The 26,358-nt window shown below is 39.5% G+C and overlaps 1 protein-coding gene across 1 annotated transcript; it reads right to left on the bottom strand.

The window, feature by feature from the left end:
- Window positions 1-137: 137 nt before the first annotated feature.
- SMU1 (SMU1 DNA replication regulator and spliceosomal factor) lies at window positions 138-24,588 on the bottom strand. Its single transcript, XM_079790175.1, has 12 exons — window positions 24,461-24,588; window positions 20,512-20,722; window positions 19,061-19,213; window positions 17,958-18,068; window positions 15,306-15,434; window positions 13,665-13,784; window positions 11,280-11,396; window positions 10,493-10,620; window positions 9,856-9,982; window positions 8,424-8,591; window positions 6,469-6,621; window positions 138-4,645 (listed from the first exon to the last, which is right to left on the bottom strand). Exons 1-12 carry the CDS (start codon window positions 24,484-24,486, stop codon window positions 4,547-4,549), a joined length of 1,542 nt encoding a protein of 513 aa, XP_079646301.1. The 5' UTR covers window positions 24,487-24,588; the 3' UTR covers window positions 138-4,546.
- Between the last annotated feature and the right edge of the window lie 1,770 nt (window positions 24,589-26,358).

Below are 26,358 nucleotides of genomic sequence, written 5' to 3'. Positions count from 1 at the left end.
TACTCCTTTTAACTTGCTTTTCTTCCCTATCCTATGCCAGAAGCTGGTTTGTTGTTGTTGTTGTTTTTAAACCATCCTCAGCACTAGGTGCTGGAACGGAAGAGTGTTTGATAAAGAGTTCCTAGAAGGAATAAACAACATGTGCTGACCGGATCCTTGCCCTTCATTAGCCTGGGCACAAAGCATGCATCTCACAACTGCCAGTTCATGAGGCCAGGGGCTAAAGAAAAAAATCCAATGTCATGAAAGTTTTTCTAAGAACTTTAACAAGCTGTTTCTTTTCCACTTTAAACTTCTTTTACTAGTACTTAAGCAAAGGCTTCTTTTCACTGGGATGGCAGGCTACATTCACATGAATTCATGGATTTATGGCTGTGTTCAAATCTCAAAATGGCAGCATATGACACATTCTGTTAATAAAAAACCATAGGTTTTGTGGCTACAGGAAAAATTTTTAGTTTGGGAAATGTGACTGCAAAGGGGAATTTCTTATTGCTATTAAGAATTAATTTAGCCAATATGGAACAAACTATTTGCTAGGTATAGGATTAGGCTGTATTTCACATTACAATCAAAGATAAATTATAAGACTGCAAAACTTAAAAATCTCTCTCCAGCCCTAGATGGTTTGGCTCAATGGATAGAGTGTCGGACTATGGACTGAAGGGTCCCAGGTTCGATTCCAGTCAAGGGCACATGCCCAGGTCACGGGCTTGATCCCCAGTGGGAGGTGTGCAGGAGGCAGCCGATCAATGATTCCCTCCCATCACTGATGTTTCTATCTCTCCCTCTCTCTCCCCTCCTCTCTGAATTCTAAATTATATTTTTAAAAAAACACACAAAAAACTCCATTAGTTTGTACCTAATAAATGCTAAAATTACACAGGGGCATAAACGGACTATACAAACTAATAAGGTCTCACTTTCTTGAAATGGTACCTAACACAATACCTTCATATATTAACACAGATGCTCCATCTTCCAACATTTTTGTTTGAAAGATAAAAGAGACACCCACATGCAAAATACTTTCAAGGATTTTGTTGACTTTTAACTTTTTTTTTCACTAACTGGTAATGATGTACATAGCAAAGACGACTTTTCTGAATCTCAGGTCCTTTATTAATTTTTCTTCAGAACAATAGCACACTTGCAATGCCAAGCCCTCCTTCAACAAAGGGAGGTGCCAAAACTGAATTCGTATAATGGATCCTGCAACTAGTTCTATCCAGAACATTCAGAAGATATTTCCTGGAACTGGCCAGAACATGTGAGAAGGCACAGCTAATAAGAATGAGTGTGAAAAAAGAGAACCAAGATGGCAGCGTACGTAAATGCTTGTACTCACTGCCTCCCACAACATCAAAATTGTAACTAAAATACAGAATTGCCTGAAAGCTGGCTGAATGGAAGTCCTACAACTAGAGGAATAATGAAGAAAGCACACTGAGACTGGTAGGAGGGGCAGAGTGGGCTGGTCCGACACCCATGTTTGTTTGTTTGTTTAACCGGGAGAGAGATCATCTCTGCAGAGGCCACACATGAGCAAGGGGTCCCAGCTCCACACCAGACCTGCAGCCCAGGGTCCTACAGCTGGATAGAGAAGTCCCCAGAACTATGGGACTGTGACTGAGTGACATGGAGGCTGCTGGAATTCCTGGTGTTCCTCTTAAAGGGTCTGTGCACAAACTTACAGTCCTGCTTCCTCCAAGCTCCAGTGCTGGGGGACCCAGACACATATGGGGAGTAACTGGACTGTCTGGCATTGGGGCAGGAACTTGGGGGCAGCTTTCTCCCAGGAGGTGTTCACAGGGGTCATTGTTCCTGTGCTGGGACCTCCCCTGCCACAGGGCTGACTGGCAGCCATATCTGAGTCTCAATCTGCCTGGAGCACACTGTTAGCTCCACCCTGGGGATTCCCTGAGACCCTGCCCCATCCAATCTGCAGCCCCACCCAAGCTGTTTGCAGCAGCTTTTCCATAGGAATGGCCTGTCCTGGCTCAGGTTTCAGACTTTACTAAAATCTCTCAAACAAGCTGCAGCTGGTGACAGCGTTCTCCAAACTTACCAATAAAAGGCCCAAGACCAGGCTCTAGCACCAGCCTGCCTTGCTTCACAGCTGGGCCTCACCTCTTGCACAACAGCCCTCCCACTGTAGTCACAGTTGGTCCTCAAAGCCAATTGGCCTGGAGGTCAACTCCTCCCAGAGACACCAACAGCAATCTAGGGTCAACTATAAGACTGTGCACACAGTTCACAATGAGGCGCACCCAGAGTGCCCAGCTCAGGTGACTGGGGAGGCTGAGCCACTGGGCCCTACAGGACACCTATTACACAAGGCCCTCTACCAATTCCAGGAGACAGAGTAGCTCTACCTGATACACAAAACAAACACAGAGAAGCAGCCAAAATGCGGAAACAAAGAAACATGTCACAAATGAAAGAAATGGAAGCAAGCAAACTACTGGATATAGAGCTCAAAACCATGGTTATAAAGTTACTCAAGGATCTTCATGAAACTTTCAAGGAGAGCAAAAAGAAAAAAGATTCCAAATATATGAAGATAAAAAAAAAAATGAAGATAGTGTAAGGAGCCTCTGGGACAATTTCAAGCATACCAACATTCAAATTATGAGGGTGCCAGAAGGAGAAGAGAGAGCAAGATATTGAAAACCTATTTGAAGAAATAATGACAGGAAACTTCCCCCACCTGGTAAAAGAAATAGACTTTCAAGTCCAGGAAGCACAGAGTCCCAAACAAGAAGAACCCAAAGAGGCCCACACCAAGACACATCATAATTAAAACGTCAAGAGTTCAAGACAGAGAACTTTAAAGCAGCAAGAGAAAAGCAGTTACCTACAAGGGAGCACCTATACGACTGTCAGTTGATTCCTCAACAGAAACTTTGCAGGCCAGAAGGGAGTGGCAAGAAATATTCAAATGATGAATACTAAGGACCTACAACCAAGATATTCTACCCAGCAAAGCTCTCATTTAGATTTGAGGGTCAGGTGAAGAGCTTCACAAACAAGAAAAAGCTAAAGGAGTTTATCACCATCAAACCAGTATTATATGAAATGTTGAAGGTTATCTATATAATAAAAGCCTAAGTGACCGTTATGGCGGAACAACCAGAACGACTGGTCGCTGTGATGTGTACTGACCACCAGAGGGCAGACACTCAATGCAGGAGCTGCCCCCTGGTGGTCAGTGCGCTCCCACAGGGAAGCACCGCTCAGCCAGAAGCTGGGCTCACAGCTGGCGAGCACAGTGGCAGTGACAAGAGCCTCTCCCACTTCCGCGGCAGCGCTAAGGAAGGAGCAGCAAGCCGAGCGGTAAGGAGCAGGGAGCAGGTGGGCAGTAAGGAGCGAGGGGTCCCAAACTGCGAGAGGGATGTTCGACTGCCGGCTTAGGCCCGTTCCCCATGGGGAGTGGGCCTAAGCAGGCAGGCGGACATCCCCTGAGGCATCCCAGACTGTGAGAAGGCACAGGCCGGGCTGAGGGACCCCCCCACTCGACCCCTCGGGGCACAGATTTCGTTCACCAGGCCTCTAGTTATTTAAGAAGAGATAAAAAATATGAACAATAAAATGGCAATAAATACATATCTATCAACAATTGAATCTAATAATCAAAATAAGTGAATAAGAAATCTGATGAACAAAATAAACTGGTGAATAAAATAGAATCAAAGGCATGGAAGCATAGAACAAACTGACGAATCTCAGAGGGAAGGAGAGAGGGAGGGCAGGAAGAGATTAACCAAAGATCTTATCTATGGACACAGACAGTAGGGTGGTGAAGGCCTGGGGTGAGCAGGAACTGGGTGGAGGAGGAATGGGGGAGAGAAGAGGGGACATCTGTAATACTCTCAACAATAAAGATTTTTTTTTAAATTACTTAGAATAAAAAAAGCTATTCATTTAAAATTTAAAAAAAAAAAAAAAGAATGGAAAGGTACAGGCAGTGAAATGTGATCCTATGTAACATCCAACCTTTTCACATAGTTTCTTCTTCTACCCAGAAGTTGACTTCCTACTGTATTTAAGATTCAGGCAAAATAATGTCCATGTCCCACTCACCTCATTAGATTCTAATATGCTAACTAGATAAGCACTTTCACATTTAAAAACAAAGACTCCAGAAAGGTATAAAGTTTATTACCATCTAAAAAAAAAAAAAGACTAGCTACTGAATATGGGATAGTTCCTTATTTACAAGTTTACTGCAAGGAGGCACATTTTAATCAGCATTGCAATAATCAAAGGATTATAATTTTTTTAGAACTATCAATTATTTCATTCTCCAGGTAAAAGATTATTGAAAACATTAAGTGATCGCCCCAATTATAAAGACAAATGAATACCTTAAAAATGTGTAGAAAAGGGTAACTGCTAACTTAAACATGAACTTTCACAAAATTATTCTTGTGCCTAATTCAGACAAGTTAGAGAAACTGGCAAAAAAAAAAAAAAAAAAAGCAACATATGAATATGTCTTCATTTAAGTACATGCTCTCAAGCTAGTTTAAAGAAAAAAGACTAATTAGGGTTTCCAGAGTTTTAGGAGTCCATCTTCACTGTAGGTAGCAATCAGGTTCTGATGAGGATGATGTGCAATCCCAATCACATCCTTCTCATGGACCTGGAAAAAGTAAAACATAGGGTTAGGGTACATAATGCTATAAAAAAACCACTCTGAAGAGGCTTCCAGAGCTGAGTGGCAGAGAATAAGAGTGAAGCTTCCACTTTCCACCAAAGGAATCAAGTCTAAGGCAACACACAAACCAAAAGCTCAAACGAGGCTATTACATTGTTGTTTATATTTTTTGTACTGTTTTTCATAATGTGTAAATAACACTTTGTCCCAGGACAGTGGATAAGACTAAATGATTCCTTCAACTCGGTGAACTTCGACTGGCCAGGCCCCTTAGCTAGACACTCTCCACCTCACCTTGTTTTGCTCACATATTGGAGGCTTCCCAGGGCAGGTGTGCCAAAAGTTCACTCAAGAATGACACAAGACAAGAGATTATTCTCTAACATGGGTATGTATATAATTTTTCATATGTTCACCATACCATTTCTTCCTGGGCCACAGAGATTACATTTTCCCTGTCTCCCTTGCATTTGGGTGTGGCCATGTGACTGAATTCTAGCCAAAAATGAATGAGGAACAAAGTAATATAAGCCACTTCCAGATGTGGGTCTTAAAAACATCCAATATAGCCCTCCTCCTATCTTTTACTCCTGAGATCTTGGAGTCCATATATTCCAAATGGCACAGCTAAAAGATGGAGGAGGGCTATCCAACTCATTTACATATATAAAAGCCTAAGCAACTGAATGACCGAATGATCGGTCACTATGACGCACACTGACCACCAGCGGGCAGATGCTCAATGCAGGAGCTGCCCCCTGGTGGTCAGTGCGCTCCCACAGCCAACCTCCCACGGCTGGCCAACCTCCTGCGGTCCCTCACCCTGGCCCCAATTGGCCCTGATTGCTGGCCAGGCCGAGGGATCACACCCATGCATGATTTTGTGCACCGGGCCTCTAGTATTATATAACCCTATATAATAAAGATGTAATATGCAAATGGTCATTACACCATGAAGCGTAACAACTGACCGCGTAATGACCAGATCACGGATCAGCAGGAGGGTGGGGCAGCGAGCTACAAGCGGGCTGTGGAGAGCTACAGGAGGGGGCAGGGCAGCAAGCTATGAGGGGGAGGCGGGGGGGCGGGCAGAGGAAGCTACAGGAGGGCAGCAGTGAGATACTCGCTACAAGCGGGGCAGAGAGCTACAGGATGGGGGCAGGGCAGCAAGCTATGGGGGGGTGGGGGGCGGAGGAAGCTATAGGAGGGCGGGGCAGCAGGTGTAGAGCTACAGGAGAGCGGGGCAGTGGGCAGAGAGCTACTGGTGCACGGATTCATGGGCAGGGCTACTAGTAAATAAACTTTGATTGTGTTAAGCCACTGAAATTTGGGGGCTATTATTACAACAGCTGTAATAATAGTAAACAGTACTTTGGTTTACTGACATTAATTACTCCTTATAGTGACTCTGACAATCTGAGCAATTTAAAAACATAATCAAATCAATTTGATAGGATAATGTGTCTTTGTAAAGACATGGACAGAACTAGCTATATCTGTCATTCTCCAATCCCCCTGAGGAATATATGGGTAATTTAGGTGGCTATCTAAACATATTCCCTTTCTTCTTCTCTACTTTATGTACACCCACCCTATCCACTTGAAGCTGAGGGCTCAATGAAGGATGACTTTTCTTGAGAGAGGAGGTAATTCCATATAATTACTTATGGACCCTTTATTTTATTTAGTGATAAAATTTTTATATCAAGGTATACACTGACAGCAGTCAGGAAAAGGTTTACAGAGTTCAGAAAGACACAAGCATTAACAAAATTTCTTTAGACGGCCTTTAAGTCAATAATACTCACTGTCAGCGTTCTCTCCAGTTTGCCAGTGACTGTGCTAAAACAGTAGAGCACAAAGTCCTCTCCCACACAGTAAATCCATTCACCACGGGGAGAGAGGGCGCAGCAAACAAAGTCACCACCTTCTCTCTTACCAGAGCTGAAGCTTCTGACAATCTAAATCATATCACAGCCCAAGGCAAAAAACAAAACATCTGTATTAGCAGCAGTTTATTTTTATTATTATTATTATTTTTTAATATTAGCAGCAGTTTAAATGGACATCTTTACATTGTTATTTTGTACTCTGGTTTACTGACACGTATAATTAGATCACAAATTCCATTCATCATATGCTAAATCCTCTTGCCTGAGAAATATTTGAAGATCTTTAGTTTATTGAGCCATTTTACCATGAAGCAAATTCATTACCACACATACAATTTCTAAGTCAATATACCACTGTTTCTCAATACTTTATGGAATCATGCTCCCCAGTTTCACTTTCTAACAGAATGAGATACTCTCCCCATGCAGGCTGGAACTGTCTCTAAGACTTTGTTTGCTCTTAAAATCATCACAAATCAAGCTGAAACAAATAGCAAAGGTTATAAAAGGTTACATACCGTATGATTCCTTTATCCACCACTCTCAAAATGACAAAATTATAATAGTGGAAAACATACCAGTGGTTAATGTTGTTTGGGAAGGTTTGACTATAAATATGTAGTATGAGAAAGTTTCTTTGGGGGTGATGAACAGTTCTTTTTATATATATATATATATATTTTATTGATTTTTTACAGAGAGGAAGGGAGAGGGATAGAGAGTTAGAAACATCGATGAGAGAGAAACATTAATCAGCTGCCTCCTGCACACTCCCCACCGGGTATGCGCCCGCAACCAAGGTACATACCCTTGACCAGAATCGAACCTGGGACCCTTAAGTCCGCAGGCCGACGCTCTATCCATTGAGCCAAACTGGTCAGGACTATGATGATGATGAACAGCTCTTTAGCCTAACTATGGTGATGGTTACATAATTCTACACATGTAATGAAATTTCATAGAACAATTAACTTCCTGCCTCAAAAGGAATGAATGTAAAAACTGGTGAAATCCAAATAAGGTTGCATTTGAGTTAACAGAATTGTAGTAATGTCAATTTCTAGGTTTTGATAATTATACTATGGTTATAAAAGATGTTATCATTGGGGAAAGAGTACACAGGAACAACTTCTTTATGAATCTAAAATTATTTTTGTTTAATAAAGTCTTTAAAATGTCAAGTAGAAAATGAGGAAATAGGCACCTATAGTTACTATGCAGGGCCCAGCAGATACCACAGACCAACCATCTCAACCAAGGATCTTAAAGTACTAATTCCTATTACTTATAGGGACTAAAGGAATAGAGTTCCATACACAAGCCCCTGGGTCTCCTTCATGCTCAGCAGAATCCCAAGTGCACAAGCCAACATTTCAACAGCACCACCACATGTTCCCAGGGCTCGAGACCTCAACCTTGAAGCTTCTAATGTCCCTGGTGCTACAAAAGTGAGGTTCCTTGGGAACCATGCAAATGTGCTGATTACAAATACACATCATGAAAATATGGTTGCCCTTCTCTTATTAGCGTTCTGAGATCATGTGGTAGCTAGATGTTCCAAATTGGTAACTGACACACTCTATCTCCCTCACTCTGACAGGAATTGTTAATCTTAAAATCTTCAATGAGATTCTGCAGAGGCAAGAGCCTCATTTACCCCAAGGATGCAAAAGAACAACATAATATACAAAAACCCTGGGGAAAGGAGATAACTTTTGAAAGGCTGAAGAATACAGTTTAAATAAACATTTGAATAACAAATACGGTGTATATGCTTTTTGGAGTGGTGAACCCACATTTGGTTACTGGAAGGGCCAGGACCAAGACATGCTGACTTGGGAATGGTCCACAGGCACTTCCTGAGCACTCACCTGCCCCTGCATGTTCATGATGACCACTGTGTTTGATCTGTTGCACACCACAAAGTGCTCTGGGTTTTTAGGAAGCAGGATCACACTGTTGACAGTGATGTCTGTCCCTGCAGTGCTGCCCAGGGATTTAAAGGTATTTGAACATTCTGTGGTCTTCATATTCCATATCTATGACAAAAAAAGAAAAAAAAAATTAAAGCCTAAGAATTTCTACAGTTGTGAGGTTTTTTTGTCTGGACACCACTCACTTAATGAGGCATAAAAGCCTCAAAGGTATGGACTATGTTGTGTCTTCAACAGAGCTTAGCACAAAACAGATACTGAATACCCATAAACAGAAGGAAATAGGTGCCCACTAGTTAGTGCCCTATTGTTTATTTTCCTAATAAACATTGTAATTATCCGTCCCAATCTTCTCTAAAGCCCAGTTGCCTAGAAGAGAAATGAACATTTCAGATATCAGAGTTCAAAGGGTTTTAGTTTTCTGTCTAAAAAGTCAGTGAGATGCTTTATCCTTTCTACTGTGGAACTAAAGGAAAAGTCCTCAAAACAAAGAGGCCTAGTTAACCTCCCTCCCAAGGGCATTTTACATCTTGTGAGTTCCTATACATAGTACAAAGAGGGAAAATCCCATGACTAAAATACTAAGAGACCTGTGTATTTCCCCATCCATCCTGAGGAAAAGTATATCTCCTACCCTCAGGTTTCTGGTTAGATTCCCAAGCCAGAACAAACCTCAGAGTGTGGTCTGACTTTTAGGAGTTTGTGTTAAAATGTTGATGTCTTCCGCTACAAGACTTGCAAAAGGCAAGCTCTAGAATGTAAATGGAATGTCTCAAGATCCTCAGCAATTTACTACTTGGACTTCTCATCTTTTCTAGAAAATGAGGCCCTCTCTTAAAATAGGTCTCTTAACATACTGAAAATCCGTTACTTTCAGCTGAGGGCATTAAATAAGTCTCTGAGAAAGGGCTTGGTTTTAACTCTCTACCTCTTCTGTTCCTCTATAAATGCTACTAGGAAGACCCTAAATGTGGGGGTCAGGAGTGGGATAAGGCTGAGCAACAAAAAAGATAGCTATTTATTTGGCCACCGAGACCTTTGTGAATTTGTGGTGGGTGGACCATACCTATGACAAGATCAAATTTAAGCACTGTAAATGGGGTATGACTTAAACCTAGGACTCCACACCTTTCCTCTTTTCCTACATATGCTAAAGTCTGATTTTGTAGATTTGAGATTTGAGGTTCCTAGGCCAATAGGAATTACCCACAGAATATTATTACTGTCTCAGACTCACCTCAATTATAACTAAAATAGCTAGTAAAGAGGTTTACTCCACCACAATTATCACCATTACCACCACTGAAAACTCCTTAAAGGGCAAAAATGGAATAGATACCCCAAAATAATCCAGTAGCAAATACTTAACCTTTACAGTGCCATCAGAGGATGCACTAATAATATAATGTCCATCTTGTGTAAATGTTGCTTCATTAACAAAGGAAGAATGGCCACGAAATTCCTTCAGGGTCTTCCCAGATTTTAAACCATGAATTCTATCACACATTAAAGGAAATGAAAAGAACAATTAATATTCTACATATTATGGTTGAGACCTAGTGTTGAATGCATTTTAGATGAATTACAGAAGCTCTTGTTATAATATTAAGTGAAGAAGCAGGGCTATGCATTTACATATGCAGTATAATTTTCATTATGTCAAACAAACAAAAATAAAACAAAAAGTTGGCACAGAAACTGGTATAAAATATGCCAATAATACCACAGGTTTCTGTTCAGGGACAGACTTCTAGGTCTTGGCTAGATCCCAGGAATCTGTACTTGTAATATGCGCTCTAACATGATTCTGCTGCAGGTGGGTAACGACTCAAGTAGACAAAATTATAGCACTGTGTCAGCTGTACTCTGCCTGGGGAAATGAGATCTCACATACCTCACTCTCTATATAATACCATCCTGGTGAAAGTGTAAGGAATCACTAGTACCTCCCTTCAGAGCTTCATCACATCAAACCCAAGTAAGGGCAGTTGGGGATTCTTACTTACCTAATTGTCTGGTCAAAAGAGGCACTAAGGATTTGACTGCTATCCTTAGAAAAGCTTAGACAGGTGACACCTTTACTGTGTGCCCTTTCAAATCTCCTTAAACACTGTCCACTCTGAATTTTCCATACCTTTATTTAAAAAAAAAAAAGAACAGTAAAAACTTGTAAATAGAATGTCCATAGAGCCAAGCAAGATGCAACGCTCACTAATGTACTAAAACAGCATTAAAAGTACATGCTAATAGCTGAATATGATATGTCTAGTTTACATAGTACAATAATAACTGAATCCTTTGAAAGTTAAACCTCTTTCCTTGTAAATTATTAAAACAAAAATTTAGACTAAGATCACTTAGCAGAGACTACTTCTGTATTTTACCTAGCTCAGGGCATTTTACCAGCAATTAAATACAAGCCACAGCTAATCAACTGCAGACTACTCCATTCCCTAAAAATATCCCATTCACTAAAACAAAAACAAAAACAAAAAAAAACCAACACAAAGTACAACACATCATATAAAGTGAGCAATGGTGGTACAGCAGAAAGGGCATGAGCAGATTTGAATTGAAGTCTCAGACCTATTGCTCACTAACTGACCTTAAACAAATTATTGGAACTCACTAGCAGAGTTGTTACTAGGATTAAACAAGAAAAGATAAACTCATTAGCACAAAGTTGATGCTCAATAAACAGCTGTTATCAAGCTCATATCATATGTAGGACACTCCCTCATTACAGAACTCTCTGAATGTCTGCATACAAGAGTTTGTGCCACTTATCCATACCTTGATTTTTCCATCTTGAGCCCCAGTTGCTAACATTTCTGTATCTCTGCTGAAACACATGCAGAGAACAGCATCATCCATCATCATAAAGTTATCCTGGGCCTGGTACTTAAGATCCTAAAGGAAACAATGATAAGCAGTTATCAAAACAACACAAAACCCAGTTATCCCAGATCTCTACAAACTCACTGAAAGTAGGATAATGGCTGTACATACTCTAAATCTCCAAAGCAAATAGTAGTGGCATGCACACAAATTCCTAACAAATGACTGATACTGCTGGGAATAAATAATTTTACACAGTTCAAACATTGTACAAAATGCCAACATAACAGCTTATATCTTTTGCTTACTTTTTTCTTTTAAATAAACACTTGTATTACATGAAAAAATATGGAACACTTTATGAATTTGCATGTCATCCTTGTGCAGGGGCCACGCTAATCTTCTCTGTATCATCCAATTTTAGTATATGCGCTACTGAAGCAAGCATGCTTACTAATCTTTCCTAAGCAAAATTTCCCTACAATTTTTTTTATTATTGGCATTATTACAGATGCCCCCATCACATTCCTCACCTTTGCCCATCTCCACCCCTCCCCTGGCCTTCACCACACTGTTGTCTGTATCCATGGGTGCACAGTTTCATATTGTACATCTTAAATAAATCTGAATTTATTTATCTTAGGGGTATAATGTGAGAAACTAATGTTTTTTCCAAATTGTCAGCTCCTTTTCCTCAAACCATGTACTGACTAATATATTTAATTATCATCCATTTTATGGATACTTATTTTTATCATCCATTATTGTTCAAACAGAAGTTCCCTATTTTTTTTTAATTATAAACTGAGACTGCTTCATGGTTTAAAAAAAAAGATAAACTATAAAAAATATAAAGTAGAAAGTGAATATCACTCATTAATTTACTATCCAAGTAGAATTTAGTATTCTATGATAAAGATTACAATTTAAATCAGTGGAAAGCTAATAAGTAGCTATTTGGGGAAATGATTAAATTTTATCTACACCAACTTTATCTCATTAAAGAAATTTCAGATGGATCAAAAATTGAACATAAAATGAAACATAAAAAGATTAGAAGAAATTGTGGAAGAAAAGATGGATACATATGATGATATAAAAGATTTTAAGTCTATAAACCAAAACCATAAGCAAAATCAAGACAAAAGTAAAAACTGAAAAATACTTGCAATACAGATTGCAAAGGTTGATTTCCTCAAACTTTAAAAAGCTCTAACAGCCTGACCAGGGTGACTCAGTGGATTGAGTGTCAACCTATGAACCAGAAGGTCAAGGTCAGATTCCCAGTCAGGGCACATTTCCGGATTGCAGGCTCGATCCCCAGTAGGGGGCGTGCAAGAGGCAGCCAATCAACCATTCTCTCATCATTGATGTTTCTATCTCCCGCTCCCTTCCTCTATGAAATCAATAAAAATATATATTTTTTTAAAAAAAGCTCCAACAAATCAGTTAAGATACAATCCAAAAGAAAAATGGGTAGCCCTGGCCAGCGTGGCCCAGTTGGTTGGGCATCATCCCATGCACCAAAAGGTTGCTGGTTCAATTACCAATCAGGGCACATGCTCGGGTTGCAGGTTCAATCCCTGGTAGGAGCATACAGGAAGCAGCTGGTCAATATTTCACTCTCACGTCGATGTTTCTCTCTCTCTCCCCCTCTCATTTCTCTCTGTCTAAAAATCAACAAAAATATTTTCTAAAAATAAACTAAAAAAAACAGGCAAAGGATATGAACAAACTTCACAGAATAGGAAATATTAGTGGTTTTTCACATATAAAAAGACATTTTCTCACTCATAATAAGAGAAGCACATTTAGTACTACAATTAGGTTAGATTGGGAATAAAAAGTAACTGCTTACATATACATACCTAGAATATTCCAGGAAGGTTACACAAGAAACTGGTAACCTGGCTGGACCAAGGAAAGGAACTGACCAACTGAGGGACAAGGGTGGTAGCATGACCTTTTACTGAACAAATTTTCTGTTTCATAAAATATTGTATCAGATGTACATATCACCCATTCAAAAAATAAGTTTAAAGTGTATAAATAGCCCAGCCAGCATGGCTCAGTGGTGGAGCATCAACCTATGAACCAGGAGGTCATGGTTTGATTCCTAGTCAGGACACATGTCTGGGTTGCTGGCCCAATGTGGGGTGTGCAGAAGGCAGAAGGCAGCCAATCAATGACTCTCTCTCATCATTGATATTTCTCTCTCTCTCCAGCTCTGAAATAAATAAAAATATATTTAAAAAATAAAGTGTATAAATAACAGATAGTTTAAAAATAACAATAGTAATTTCTTTCACTAGAAAAGTTAATATATTTTAAATACTTTACCTTCCTGATTTTTCCAGTTGTGAAGTTCCATACTTCAATGAATCCATCAACAGACCCAGTGACCAAATACTGACCATCTGGAGAAAATCGAGCACACTCCACATGTGATTTCTGACCAAACTGTTTCAAATGAAACAATGAAACAGATACATTTTTATCTAGTGGCCTTAAAACAATTCCCATTTTAACCTTTTGGGAAACCCTGCCCTAGCATAAAGTCATAGCTAGCTTATTCTAATGGAGCATTGGAGAGACATTTCTGTACCTGGACACCAGAAGGTTGTGGATATATTTTCTCTGACCAGTTTTATGTCTAGGCTGTCAGCTGAAGCTAATTTTTTAATGTGAAGTTGACATTTTCAAAGAAAAGTAAAATATATATATTTTATAATGGGCCTTAGAACAAATAATCCTATAACCCAAACAATAAGCTTTTACCAGAGTCAGCCACAATTAGCATGACTTTCACACTCAACTTAATATGGCATATGTTCCTGTTGTGCATCTGAGGAAAAAAGTCATTTTTTAAAAATTTATCTTTATTGTTGAAAGTATTACAGATGTCCCCCTTTAAAAAAGTCATTTTTATAAAATAAATGTCAGCTTTCATATGCTGTTTTGTAAATGAATTTTCTATCACTGTTCCTTTACATGACCTTCACTTAATCAAGTGATAATGTGGAGGTGACTAACTCTAGGAGAACTAATTAAATCTAATAGAGACTTTTTATCTGGGCAATGTATCCTGAGCACTTATCAGCAATCATGCTCCTAATAACAGACGAGAACTACAAAACATTAGATAGATAATAACAGAGAAAAGCTCTTTTATGAATTTCAATTTAAATGCCAAAAATGGAAAGTGTTTGTAACAAAAATCTTAGCCCAGCAGCATAATTATAATAGATTTCTATTTGTCCCAAGGCTTCAGCCAGGGTAAAAGTACTGCTCAAAATCATCTTTAAATGAAAGTTAAAACATATAACCCGGAAAAGACTAATTCAATGCACTAAGCTGAAGTCAAAAGATTTGAGGAATATGAATTATTTTAAAATCCATAAATTCAATGAGAGCACAAACCCACAAACTATAATATAAAAAAGATGCTGAAATAGCACATATACTTGTAATTCTGGAAACTGCTGCAATTACTTGATTGTGCTTTTTCCTAGAAAAGTCTCAGATTAAAAGAAAATAAACAAGAACCAGCCATAAGATGATAAATTATTTTCCTCAAATACTACACAAGCGCACTTTACAATCCATGTCTGATACTTTGGCTGACATGCAGCAGACAAAAACACAAATGTTGAACAAGACAAATACATTAAAAGTTCATAGTTAGTCCCAGGTTTAACCAAAGAGCTAATCATTCTTCCAAATGCAGGTTTCAGGGGAGAAACTGCAAAGGCAGATGACGGGCCAAATGTCAAATGTATGTCCACTTGGTTACACAACTGAGGTGTGCCACTGCCAGGCCACAGGACCCCGTGGTCACTAACAGCAACCCTGAATGTTACCAGAGCTGGAGAATGAATTCTGCTTTCTAACTCAAGCGCCTACCACAGGGCCTGACTGAGGAAGCACATGCTGAGTCCTCAACAGATGATTACCAACTGGCTGAGTGTCAAAGGATCCTACCTTAATATGCCTGCTCAGCTGTGTAGGAAACTTTTCTTCTTCCACATCTTTGACAGCTGCTTTGCCTCGGAACAAATCTATGGTCATGCCAGGAGGAAGCAACCCCTGGTGCTGCTGCCACTTCAGCGCCTATGAGAAAAGAAATGTATAATAATCCACTCGGGTTCTTTTAAGATCTGATTCTGATTGCTCAGAGCCAAGTCTGAAAGAATGAGGTTCACAGGAAACTGCGCCATCCAGACCCAACCATCTAAACACAGCATAATCTATGCTGCTCTGTGTGTCCCAGGAACACAGGCTGAGCTCAGGGTGGAAGGGAACTCTAAGAGCCAACAGGTTCATCTTTCCAATCTATTTCCTTATAGGTGTGACTCTTTATTATAAATAAAATTTGGAAAACAAAAATCTCCCATAGTTCTAACATCCGAACACGGCCACTGTTACATTTTATATATTACCTTCTAGTATTTCCCCTTACACATGTATTTAATTAATGTAGCTGTAATTATACTATAGGTAAAGTTTTATATTCTTCGTTTTCACCCAACATCATATCCTGCTATGCCATAATTATCATTTCAATGGCTGTAAAATATATCCTGGATGTTTAACAGTTTATTTAACTAATATATTAATGGACATATTTACACATTTCCAATTTTTTACTCATCTAAATAATGCTGCAATGAACATCTTTGAATATAAGGCTTTTTCTATTTTGGGGTTACTCCCACCTTAGAATAGATTCCCAGAATAGAAATTATTGAATCCAAAAAAGAACACGAATGGTTAAGCCTCCCAATATACAATGACAAACTGTTTTCCCAAAAAGTCACAACTTCAACAGCACTCACAACTATATTATGAATGAAAAAATCATGGACATAAGAGACAGATGGCCCTAAGCCAGATCATTTGCCCAATGTTATTCTGATTCCCAATTTCATGAACTAAAAGAAGTAAAAGCCTAATTCTTAAGAGTTGCTAAAAGGATACCACAAAATAATATATGTCAAATCTATATGACAGGCACAATATTTATTCCTTTTTCCCTTAGTTATATCAAGAAAACTCACCCTGGCCAGTTTTGCTCAGTGGTTGTTAGAGCGACGGCCTGTAGACCAAAGAGTCTCGGATTTAATTCCCAGTCAAGGGCATGTGTACCTCAGTTGCAGTTGGGTCCCTGGCCCAGCTCATGGAACGTGCGGAAGGCGACTGGTTAATGTCTGTCTTGAATCTCTCTCTCTCCTCATCCCCTTCTCCCTCCCTTCCACTCTCTCTAAAAATCAATGGAAAAATATCCTCGGGTAAGGATTAAAAAAAAAAAAAAAAAAGAAGAAGAAAGAAAACTCAACAGTTTGGATATCATTTTAAAACTCTGCTAATTTAATGAGTGGAAAGTTATACCCTGCTTTAGGCAGTTCTCTGATTAATAATTTGTGAATTTTAATGTGATCAAGTTATTTGTTATTTATGTTTGCCAAAAAGAATTTTTTTCTCCAATCTGCCTTTTTAAAAAATATATATTTTTATTGATTTCAGAGAGGAAGGGAGAGGGGGGGAGAGAGAGAGAAACATCAATGATGAGAGATAATCATTGATTGGCTGCCTCCGGCACACCCCCTACCGGGGATTGAGCCCGAAACCCTGGCATGTGCCCTTGAATGAAATCAAACCTGAGACCCTTCAGTCCACAGGCTGATTCTCTATCCGCTGGGCCAAACCAGCTAGGGCTGCCTTTTTTTTTTTTAAATTACAGCCTTATAGCTTTCTTTTTATCTTATGTTGAACTCTTAAGTGACTAAATTTGTTGACCTTTACCTGGATGTTTACTCCCTAATCATAGGAAGTCCTTCCCTAGCAGGAGGTTTAATACATTACATTATCTACTAGTTTTTCTGTTTTCTTAAAATATATAACTTTCAATCTATCTGAAATTATGCTGTATAAAATGTGAGTGAAAGCTCTGAGCTGACCATTCCCCCCATTCTAAAGCAAGCACCCCAAACCATAAGGTGAATAATTCTTCTCTATTCCTAGGTTTGGTGACATTCCCATTATCAACTATTGAATTCTTATAAATAATAGGATCAATCTCTTGCACTGTTGTTGTGTTGGCTGCCAACAGATATTCTTGTGCCAAGTACCAAAATGATTCTACGATCAAGAGTGCCCTTAATGTTATGGAATGTTAAATTCTATAGTCACCCTAGATGAAATGTTAAATTCTATGGTCACCCTAATTCTGACTCGAGCTTATGCTCTTCTTCTTTTTTTAAAATAGATTTTTATTGATTTCAGAGAGGAAGGGAAGGGAGAGAAAGATAGAAACATCAATGATGAGAGAGAATCATTGATCGGCTACCTGCATGCCCCACACTGGGGATCAAGCCTGAAACCTGGGCATGTGCCCTGATCGGGAACTGAAACATGACCTCCTGGTTCATAGGTCAACACTCAACCACTGAGCTATACCAGCTGGGCATAGAGCTTATGCTCTTAACCACTCATCTATAAGATGAGGATGGCATGGCACAACTGTTAGTACAAACAGCTTCACAGATAGTTATCAATACGTAGGATGTCTGATTTCTTTAGCTTGTACATGTAGTTTATATAAAGGGTAATTTCAGTTCCACAAACTTTAATTACCTGCCCCAGCAATGCCATGAGACGAGATGGAGGCACCACACTGACTTCCCCAGCTAAGGCCTGAGCAATTGCTGCTCTTCTCTTCTCTTTGCTACTTCCATCTGGGTATGCCTGAAAAAGGAAAGGGGGTAGCATCATTTCCAAGAAATGGTTACAAGATATGACTGTACTTATTAAAAAAAAAAAAAAAAAAGACACAACAATCATCAAGCAGAAACACTCAAAATGGAAAACATGAAAAGAAACTACCCAGTTAAACAGGGGGTTAATTAAATCAATTCGTTTTCAAAAATGACTTCCCAATTCTGTCCACTTGCAGTTCAAAAGTATGAGCTGGAAGAAAACTGAGGTCAGACAATCCACCCTGTTATTTCTCAAAGGAGTCCAAGTAAACTATGTCAAAGCCAGGGTTGTTCTCCAGTTTTTGAAAAATCTGCACAGCCAAGGATTCTTTTATATTCTTTGGTAATTTTTTTCAGTCAAATGACCCCAGCCCATAAGTCCTTCACCACCTCTAACATTAATCCTATCTTGGTAACCCTTAATCCTCATAGTTTCTAACTTTCCATTATCCAATGTCTATTCTTCTTCATCCATTTAGACTAGTAAAGGCTGGCTGAGAAAGAATGAAAGCATACACAAAAAAAGGTTTGAGGGAAATAAAAGATCATCAGTCACCATGCCCTACCAGTAAACATAATCGGCTGAGAAGTGAAAGCATGAGTTTCCAAGAACTCAATTGTCAGGGGCAAGGGACACAAATGCAGAGAGAATATACCAGCAGTCAGGAAGCCCTTCAGGGCCAGACAAGTACTTGGGCTAATGAGGAAATGATGTCAGAATAAACTTTCTGCTTCTTGACTGACACACAAGCCGCTAAAATGTGGTATGTGGGGAAGGGAAACCCTTCAATACTCAGAAAACTGAACAAGATCAACCCCTTCAATATATGCAAATTTCAACAAACATATATAAATGGAAAAGTATTACTGAAAATTAAAATCAAAATCCCAAAAACGACCCAATGAAATGGTTTCAAAAGATTACATTATTGCATGTTTGCAAAAATTAACAACAATTTTTTTTTGTTACCACAGTCATACCTCTCGAGGATCAAAATAAGACCTGGCCAAGAGGTTCTCCAGATGAATATACCGCTCTGGCTGTGTTTGTTTTAACATGATCATAGGGTCAGTCTGTCTCAGAAGAGACCTGGCAGCCCCCAATTCACGGAGTTCTATCAATTCCAGAACAACCTGGACAAATGAAAGAAAATGGCTGTTTCAATGCATTCTCATAATACTTCTTTTTCAGTACAATTTCTTATGCAGAAATGGCCTGTCAAAATGATTTCCTATATTGGGAAGTATGCTTTTTCCTTTTCAGATGGACAACGAAAGTAATTGTAAGTAGTAACTTCAATCTTTCAACTTCCACCCTCCATTTTTGTCTACCAATCTCCTCTCCTCTCAGGCCATCTGTTCAGACTACATATGCTGAAGAAACTAAAGATGGGAATATCTCCATGAGCTTCAGAGAAACCTTTCTTCAGGTACCAAAATTTTCCTTGGGGAATTACTGAATTCACGTAGATTGTAAAGAAACAAACCAACTACCCTATTTTTACAAACAACGCTACATCCTTATGTCCATAAACTCTACTCTGTTCTGTTGTATAATATATAATTTGTATGATTTTTGTCCTGGATTCCTGGCACGGAGCTTCTAAAAACCCTCAAAGTTTGCCAGTGATAGGAGTATCTTTGTTATTAAAGAGCCCCCTGCATCACACCTAAGTGTGCTAATAAGATAGCTCAGGATGAGGGCTGGTTACCATGTGATTATAGGGTTGAGGCTTTGAGCTAGCCCAATCTCAAGGGAGCTGAAGACTGAATGAAACCCCAATAAAAACCCCAATGGAGCTTCCTGGTTGGTGAACACATTAATATGCCAGGTGAGAAAGACACTGAGTCCATGGGGAGACGACATTGGAAGCTCTGTGTTCAGGACCCTCCCAGACCTCATCCTATGTGTCACTTCTTTTGGCTGGTTCCAATCTGCATCCTTGATAATAAAATTGCAATAATAAATATAGTGCTTTCCAACTCATTCTAGTCAATTATCAATTGAGGGGGTCACGGGAATCCCCAAATTTATAGCGTTAGTCAGGAATGTGGGTGACATGAGATCCCAAAGTACAACTTGTGTCTGAAGTAAGGGCAATTTTATAGAGAACTGAGCCCTTAACTTATGGGGTCTGTGCTAACCTTGGGTGGTTAGTGCCAGAACTGAATTTGCAGTACACTAGTTGGTTTCAGAATGGTTGATGTCAGAACATTTAAAGATCACTTAAGAAATACTTTCAATTTGGGAAATTCTTGGCTTTTCCAAGCAGAGAGAAAAAAAGTACAAAGTAGCACTTGAATCTTGACAGTCTACGTTTTAAGGACTATTCCAGCCCTTATGGTGCTTGAAGGAATGCTCACTAATGCTTCTCAGTGAGGGGTCCCACAATAAACCAACCCACAGGAATCAGCATCACTTCCACTCTTACCTGTTCATAGAGGTCAATGAGGGTTTTGTCTGGCAATTTCAGAGACTGTATAGCCTGTAAAACAGTGTCCCAGTGGCCGCTATTAATGTCAGCCACAAAACTCTCAATGCTGTCCACGGTATTCAGAGACACAGTAGTCTCTTCCTGTAAGGTGGCTAATGCCCGGTGTAAACTGTTCTCCTTCAGGTACTGCATGATAAGACGGATCACACTGAAAAAAGAAAGCAAGTCATCCAGTTCAGGGATCCTACTTACCAGAGAGGCCACAAAATAAAAGCCCAACCCAGCTTATTTCTCCTCTCAACCATCGTCCTTTCACTACCCACTTTTCATTTCTTTGTCATATGAGAAAAGCATGCCCAAAATCACAGAATCTAAGTTACAGGGGACTTGGGGGCTCATCCCGTCCTACCTCCATCTCAGAAATAGGAGAACTGAGGTTCAGGGGGGAAATGATTTGCCTAATGTCTCATAGTCAGCTAGAAAGGGAGTTGGTACAAAGTAACTCTCTTACTTCCAAGGCCAGAGATCTTTTTATTATGTCAAGTTTCTTACTAATTTATACAATTACATTGTTGCACTTTAGTGAAATATTTAAACTTAGTCTAGTCATTAACACAAGTACTATAAATTATTAGGATTATTTGGTCCATTTTTAAAATGACAACCAAAACATGTGAATTGAGATTTTCTTAATAAGGATTTGTTGAACACAAACAAGGTGAGCTATACTGTATATAAAAGTAAAGCAAATCCATGTGTCTCATTTGCAAAAATAACACTACCTACTGCCTCTATTACCAAATTTTCAGGACAAGTGAAATAAAAACATTATAAACTCAGTTTCCCAAGGAAAAGAGGAGTCAGGTAATTGCCAAATACTGAAATAAGCATCCATTTTCAACATGTGACAGAAAACTTATAAATGTTTTAGTTAAATATGTTTATAGTTCAAACTTCTTGATCTGGAGTTAGAGTCTAGTGAAGAATCTGTAAAAGTTCATGTGTGATGTAGTGATACACTGTTTTCCTTCTCTTTCCTTATACATGGTTCACACTGTATTTCTACTGAACAGCACTAGTATAAAGGGTGAAATTGGGGAAGGGGTTTCAGATTGGAATTTAGTCAATTCTCTCTGGGGAGAAATAATAAACACAAAATAATAACCAATGTTTATTATGCGTTTACAGCAAGCATGTCAAACTCTCGGCCCATGGGCCGCATGCGGACCACAACAAATACTTTTGTGGCTCAGCCAATATAACAGTATGTAAGAAACATTTTAATAAAAATTTCGTAATTTAATTTTTACAATATCCTGATATACATAATTATTAATAACAAACTACAATGTTCACTAATGACTGATTACTGTACGTAATCGTGTTGCATTCATTTCCCTTACACGCCTTATGCACAGGCGCACCATTTCTCTCCACTAATACTAGCAGCGAATATTTTAGCAGCCGATTGCCCCATCATTAGTCTTGTGCTGACTTGTTTGGTGTGTGCAACAGGAAATATTTCGCTTTCGGAGAACAAGAAAAATAGGTATTTGCATTACACTTATTAATTTGTGCAGTTATTCAGTGTCTGGTAAGTTAATGTTCAAGAAAAAAATATTAATTCTTATTAAAATGTTCTATTATTTTATGTTAATGGTTACTCATTTATTTCAGCCCTTGGTATTCAGCATGTCTCTATTGAAATAAACCTACATTTCTATGAAAATGGAAGCTTTTTCTTTTTTGCAGCCCACATAAATGTAAACCTTGTTTATTTGGCCTGTTGGCCTTTGAGTTTGACATGCTTGGTTTACAATATACCAAGTGCTATTCTTTTTTAATAAATTTTTTAAAATCCTCACCTGAGGATTTTTTCCCATTGATATTTAGAGAAAGTGGAAGGGATAGAGGAGGGAGGGAGGGAAGGAGAGAGAGGAAAGACAGAGAGATCGATTGGTTGCCTCCCACACGTGCCCCCAGGAGCCCCCACCGGAGCTGGGGATCAAACCTCCAACCAAGGTATGTGACCTTGACCAGAAATCGAACCCACGAGCATTCGGTGTATGGGTCAACGTTCTAACCACTGAGCTAACCGGCCAGGGCCCAAGTACTATTCTAAGCATTTCAGACATATTGATTGTTTTACTCCTCAAAACAACCCTATGAGATAGGTTATTATTGTAATGTCCATTTTACAGATGAGAATCTTACCAAGTAACAGATATGTGGGAAAATGAAGATTCAAATTGGCAGTGATTTTAAGAAGGAAACTGATTACTGCTATTTGCAGTAGTCTTTTTTTCTCATGGCTCCTTTAAGAGATACTCAGGTTTAGATCACTGCTGTTGTAGTACCTACTATCCTCCTTAACACACTTCCATTTGCACTCCCCAAATAAGATATTCTCCTGTAAAGACCTCTTATTTGGTATAACCACAATCAAATTTACTTCCTTCAAACACAATGTAATACATTAAGATTTAAAACTTTGGAGATAGGCTGGGATTTGAGTCAGAGTTCTGTCACTAATTGTGAGGTTGGGCAAGTCAGTTATCTCTGTGCCTGTTCTTCATCAGTTAAGAATAATACCTAAAAGCGTTGACTACACTGCTTACAGCATGACTAGCATAAAAAACACTTAGTAAATAGTAGCTATTATTGATAACTAGAGGCCCGATGCATGAAATTCGTGCAAGGGGCTCAGCCCTCGCAGCCCTGGCTTCGTCCAGAAGATCGTCCGGAAGGTCGTTCAGCTGTCCGGTCTAATTAGCATGTTACACTTTATTATAGATAAAAATGCACAGCAGCCCAAGAATGGGAGAATGTCAGTATCCACTATTATTTAGGTCCTAAATCATGGAATCCTTTCCAACTCCTTCCTTTGACTTAGTTATCTTAACTCCAGCACTCTTTATCACTCTTCCTTGCTTTATTTTCTTCACAATACTGATCACCATCTGTTAAGCCTCATATTTTATTTACTGTTTTTGTTTGCTGTTTTGCCTTCCCCAATCACTGTGCATATTCTGTAAGGGCAAGGATTTTTGTCTGTTTTGTTCACTACTGTATCACCAGGAGTCTAGAACAATAGACTTCAGTATTTGTTGAATAAATAAGCTTCCTTTCATCCTATGGCAGGTCTTCAGAACAAGTCCTCTCCCTTACTTACACTCAAAACACAAAAGTTATGTCTGATGATTTAACTGTTAAGTGTTGGCAAGGGCAAGGTGGAGGGTGCTGTCCTGGAAAAGTTCACTAAAGGCCTTTAGTCACTCATTAGGACTGCCCCACCCCCAATCTGTCATTCTTCGGGCCAAATCTCCAGATTCTCTTTTGTGGCTACAAAGAGCTCACACGCTAACCAAAATTCAGCTCCAGGTAGAGCATAAAAAAGCTAGTCGTCCATTCATTTCAAAGGCAGTGATTGAGCCTCTACGATGTGCTAGAGGCACTGGGACTATAAATAGAAGAAAAAGGAGCCTCTAGGCGCCCAACACAGAGGGGTGGAGAGCGAAACGGTGACAATACTGGGTTAAGTGCTGTGAAGGGGAAAGCAAAGGAGCCACGCAACCCCAAAGGAAAAGAATCACACTTGTTCTAACGGGAGCAGGAAGAGCAGCCCCTCGTGCAGATCATCAGACGGGAGCCCGGAGAGGAGGGGTAATCGGATCAGTCACGGAGCGCCAGGAGTCGGCGATGGCTAGAACTCGAGGAATATCCTTCCCCGGCCCCGCGCCGCCTCCCCCTGGGCTTTGGGCATCTGGCCCGCTACTTCCTTGTGCACCCGCCTCCGAGGCAGCCAGATGCAAGAAACTTCTTTGTGGGCAAGGAAATGCCCCTCCACCCGCTAGCCTCGCGGACGCCTCTCCTGATCACCTTCCGCTCCACACCCCTCAGCTCCCGGCCCCGCCACCTCCCCAACATCCCGCGCCGCAGGACTCACTCCGAGGACTCGATTTCGATGGACATTGCGTTATATTCCTGGCCGCGGAACCCAGTCTACTCTCAGGCCTAGCAGCGCAACACAGCAACGACACCTCCGGCGGCCGTCCGACGTCACTTCCGCCCGACGTCCGACGCCCGCCCTGGAGGCGGGACGCACGGGAAAGGGGCGTGGAGTACGTGAGGGGCGGAGCACCTAGAGGCTGTCAAAAGCAGGGGTCCGTTCTCGTTTCTTTTCTAGAGGAACACTCTGCTTAGAAACACTGGTTTGGAAATTTTGCTTTTATTTGATGCGATTGGTTGATTAGATTTAAAGTGAGGATTGAATTTACGATACTGGGAGGTTAATGCATTCGAAACCAAAGGAACACTAGCCAACATTTGTAGGTAGAGTTCATTGAGAATGAGTGAATGAATGAATGATGAGTTTGAATCCAAAACACAGTTTACGCAGCCTGATAATGAAAAGTTTGGAACCCAGTTAGGATGTTCATACCCACTTGTGGGAAGAATTAAATTACTTATAGCATTTCAAACTAAGTAGTTGAAAAGGGGTTCATTTCAGTGGCACGGTTGCTGGGAAAACAGCGAAACCAATTGCAAATGCACAGCTGAGACTCCTTTTAATAGACTTTACGCATTATTAAATCAGTAGAGACAAATGAATGCAGGGATATCAATGGATTTTATAAATAAAGACTAGTTTTAAAATATTTTATTGCCGCCCTGGCCGGCTTGGCTCAGTGGATAGAGTGTCAGCCTGTGGACTGAAGGGTCCTGGGTTCGATTCCGGCCAAGGGCACAAGCCTGGGTTGCGGGCTGGATCCCCAATGCGGGGCGTGCAGGAGGCGGCCAATTGATGATTCTCTCTCATCATTGATGTTTCTATCTCTCTCTCCTTCTCCCTTCCTCTCTGAAATCAATAAAGAAATAGATTTTTAAAAAATAAAATATTTTATTGACAATTTATATTAATTTAATAATATTTGCAGCATAATGGTAAGAAATCTGTTGTGAAAATTACCTATTGAAATGATTTACTTAGAGATTCCTATTGGCTTTCAGTCGTATCTGATACTGTCCCAAAAGTTGGCCACAGAACTTCCCTGTAGCCTCTTAAATACTGTTTATTTTTTCCAAATCTTTCTCTATTTCCCATCAACTCTTGAAGGACATGATTTCCAATATCTTAAAGTTCTGGGAGTCTACATGTTTGCTCCAACATGTGGTCAGATAAACTAGATGAGTGTATGACTTCTGAGATATTCTTTTACTATCCCATCCTACAACGCAACATAGAAAATTATAACATCTTCCTTAAAAAGAAGAGCCAGTTAATTTTCAATAGTATATACCTTCACTTTCTCTACCTAGTACTTGTCATGTTATTCTTACTTTAATTAAGGTTACTTCCCTAATTTGCTTATACAAATGTGTTCTCTATAATTACTTAACACCAGGTCTTATTCTAGTGTCCACCACACTTCTGCTTTCATTTGAATAGAATGGCTTTTCTTCTTATGACTCCTATTAAGTCCAAATTTATTCATTAAACCTACTGTAGATGCAAGCATCTCATTGCTTCATTATGTCTTTAGTAGTAAAACCCAAGGATTTAAATATTGAAATACATATTACTATATTTTATAACAAATGTATTTATTTTTATATGTTAAGCTTTATATTTATTTTTTCATATCTGTGTAAGTAGATTGTATTATCCATGAATTTCAGGACACCAAAGGAAATATTATAAAATATTTGGAGGGCCTTGAACAGATTAATACTTGAGAACAGGTTGGCAAGATCTTCGTTAGAAATGATGCCAATATAATGACTCTAATCTCTTATTATTTCTTCTTACCCTCTTTTTTTAAACCTTAGAAAGATATTTTAGAA

This window comes from Cnephaeus nilssonii, assembly GCF_951640355.1.
Source record: "Cnephaeus nilssonii genome assembly, chromosome: 14".
NCBI classification, from domain to species: Eukaryota; Metazoa; Chordata; class Mammalia; order Chiroptera; family Vespertilionidae; genus Cnephaeus; species Cnephaeus nilssonii.
Note: the sequence above shows the minus strand (reverse complement) of the source record. Positions and strands in the feature narration are given on the sequence as shown.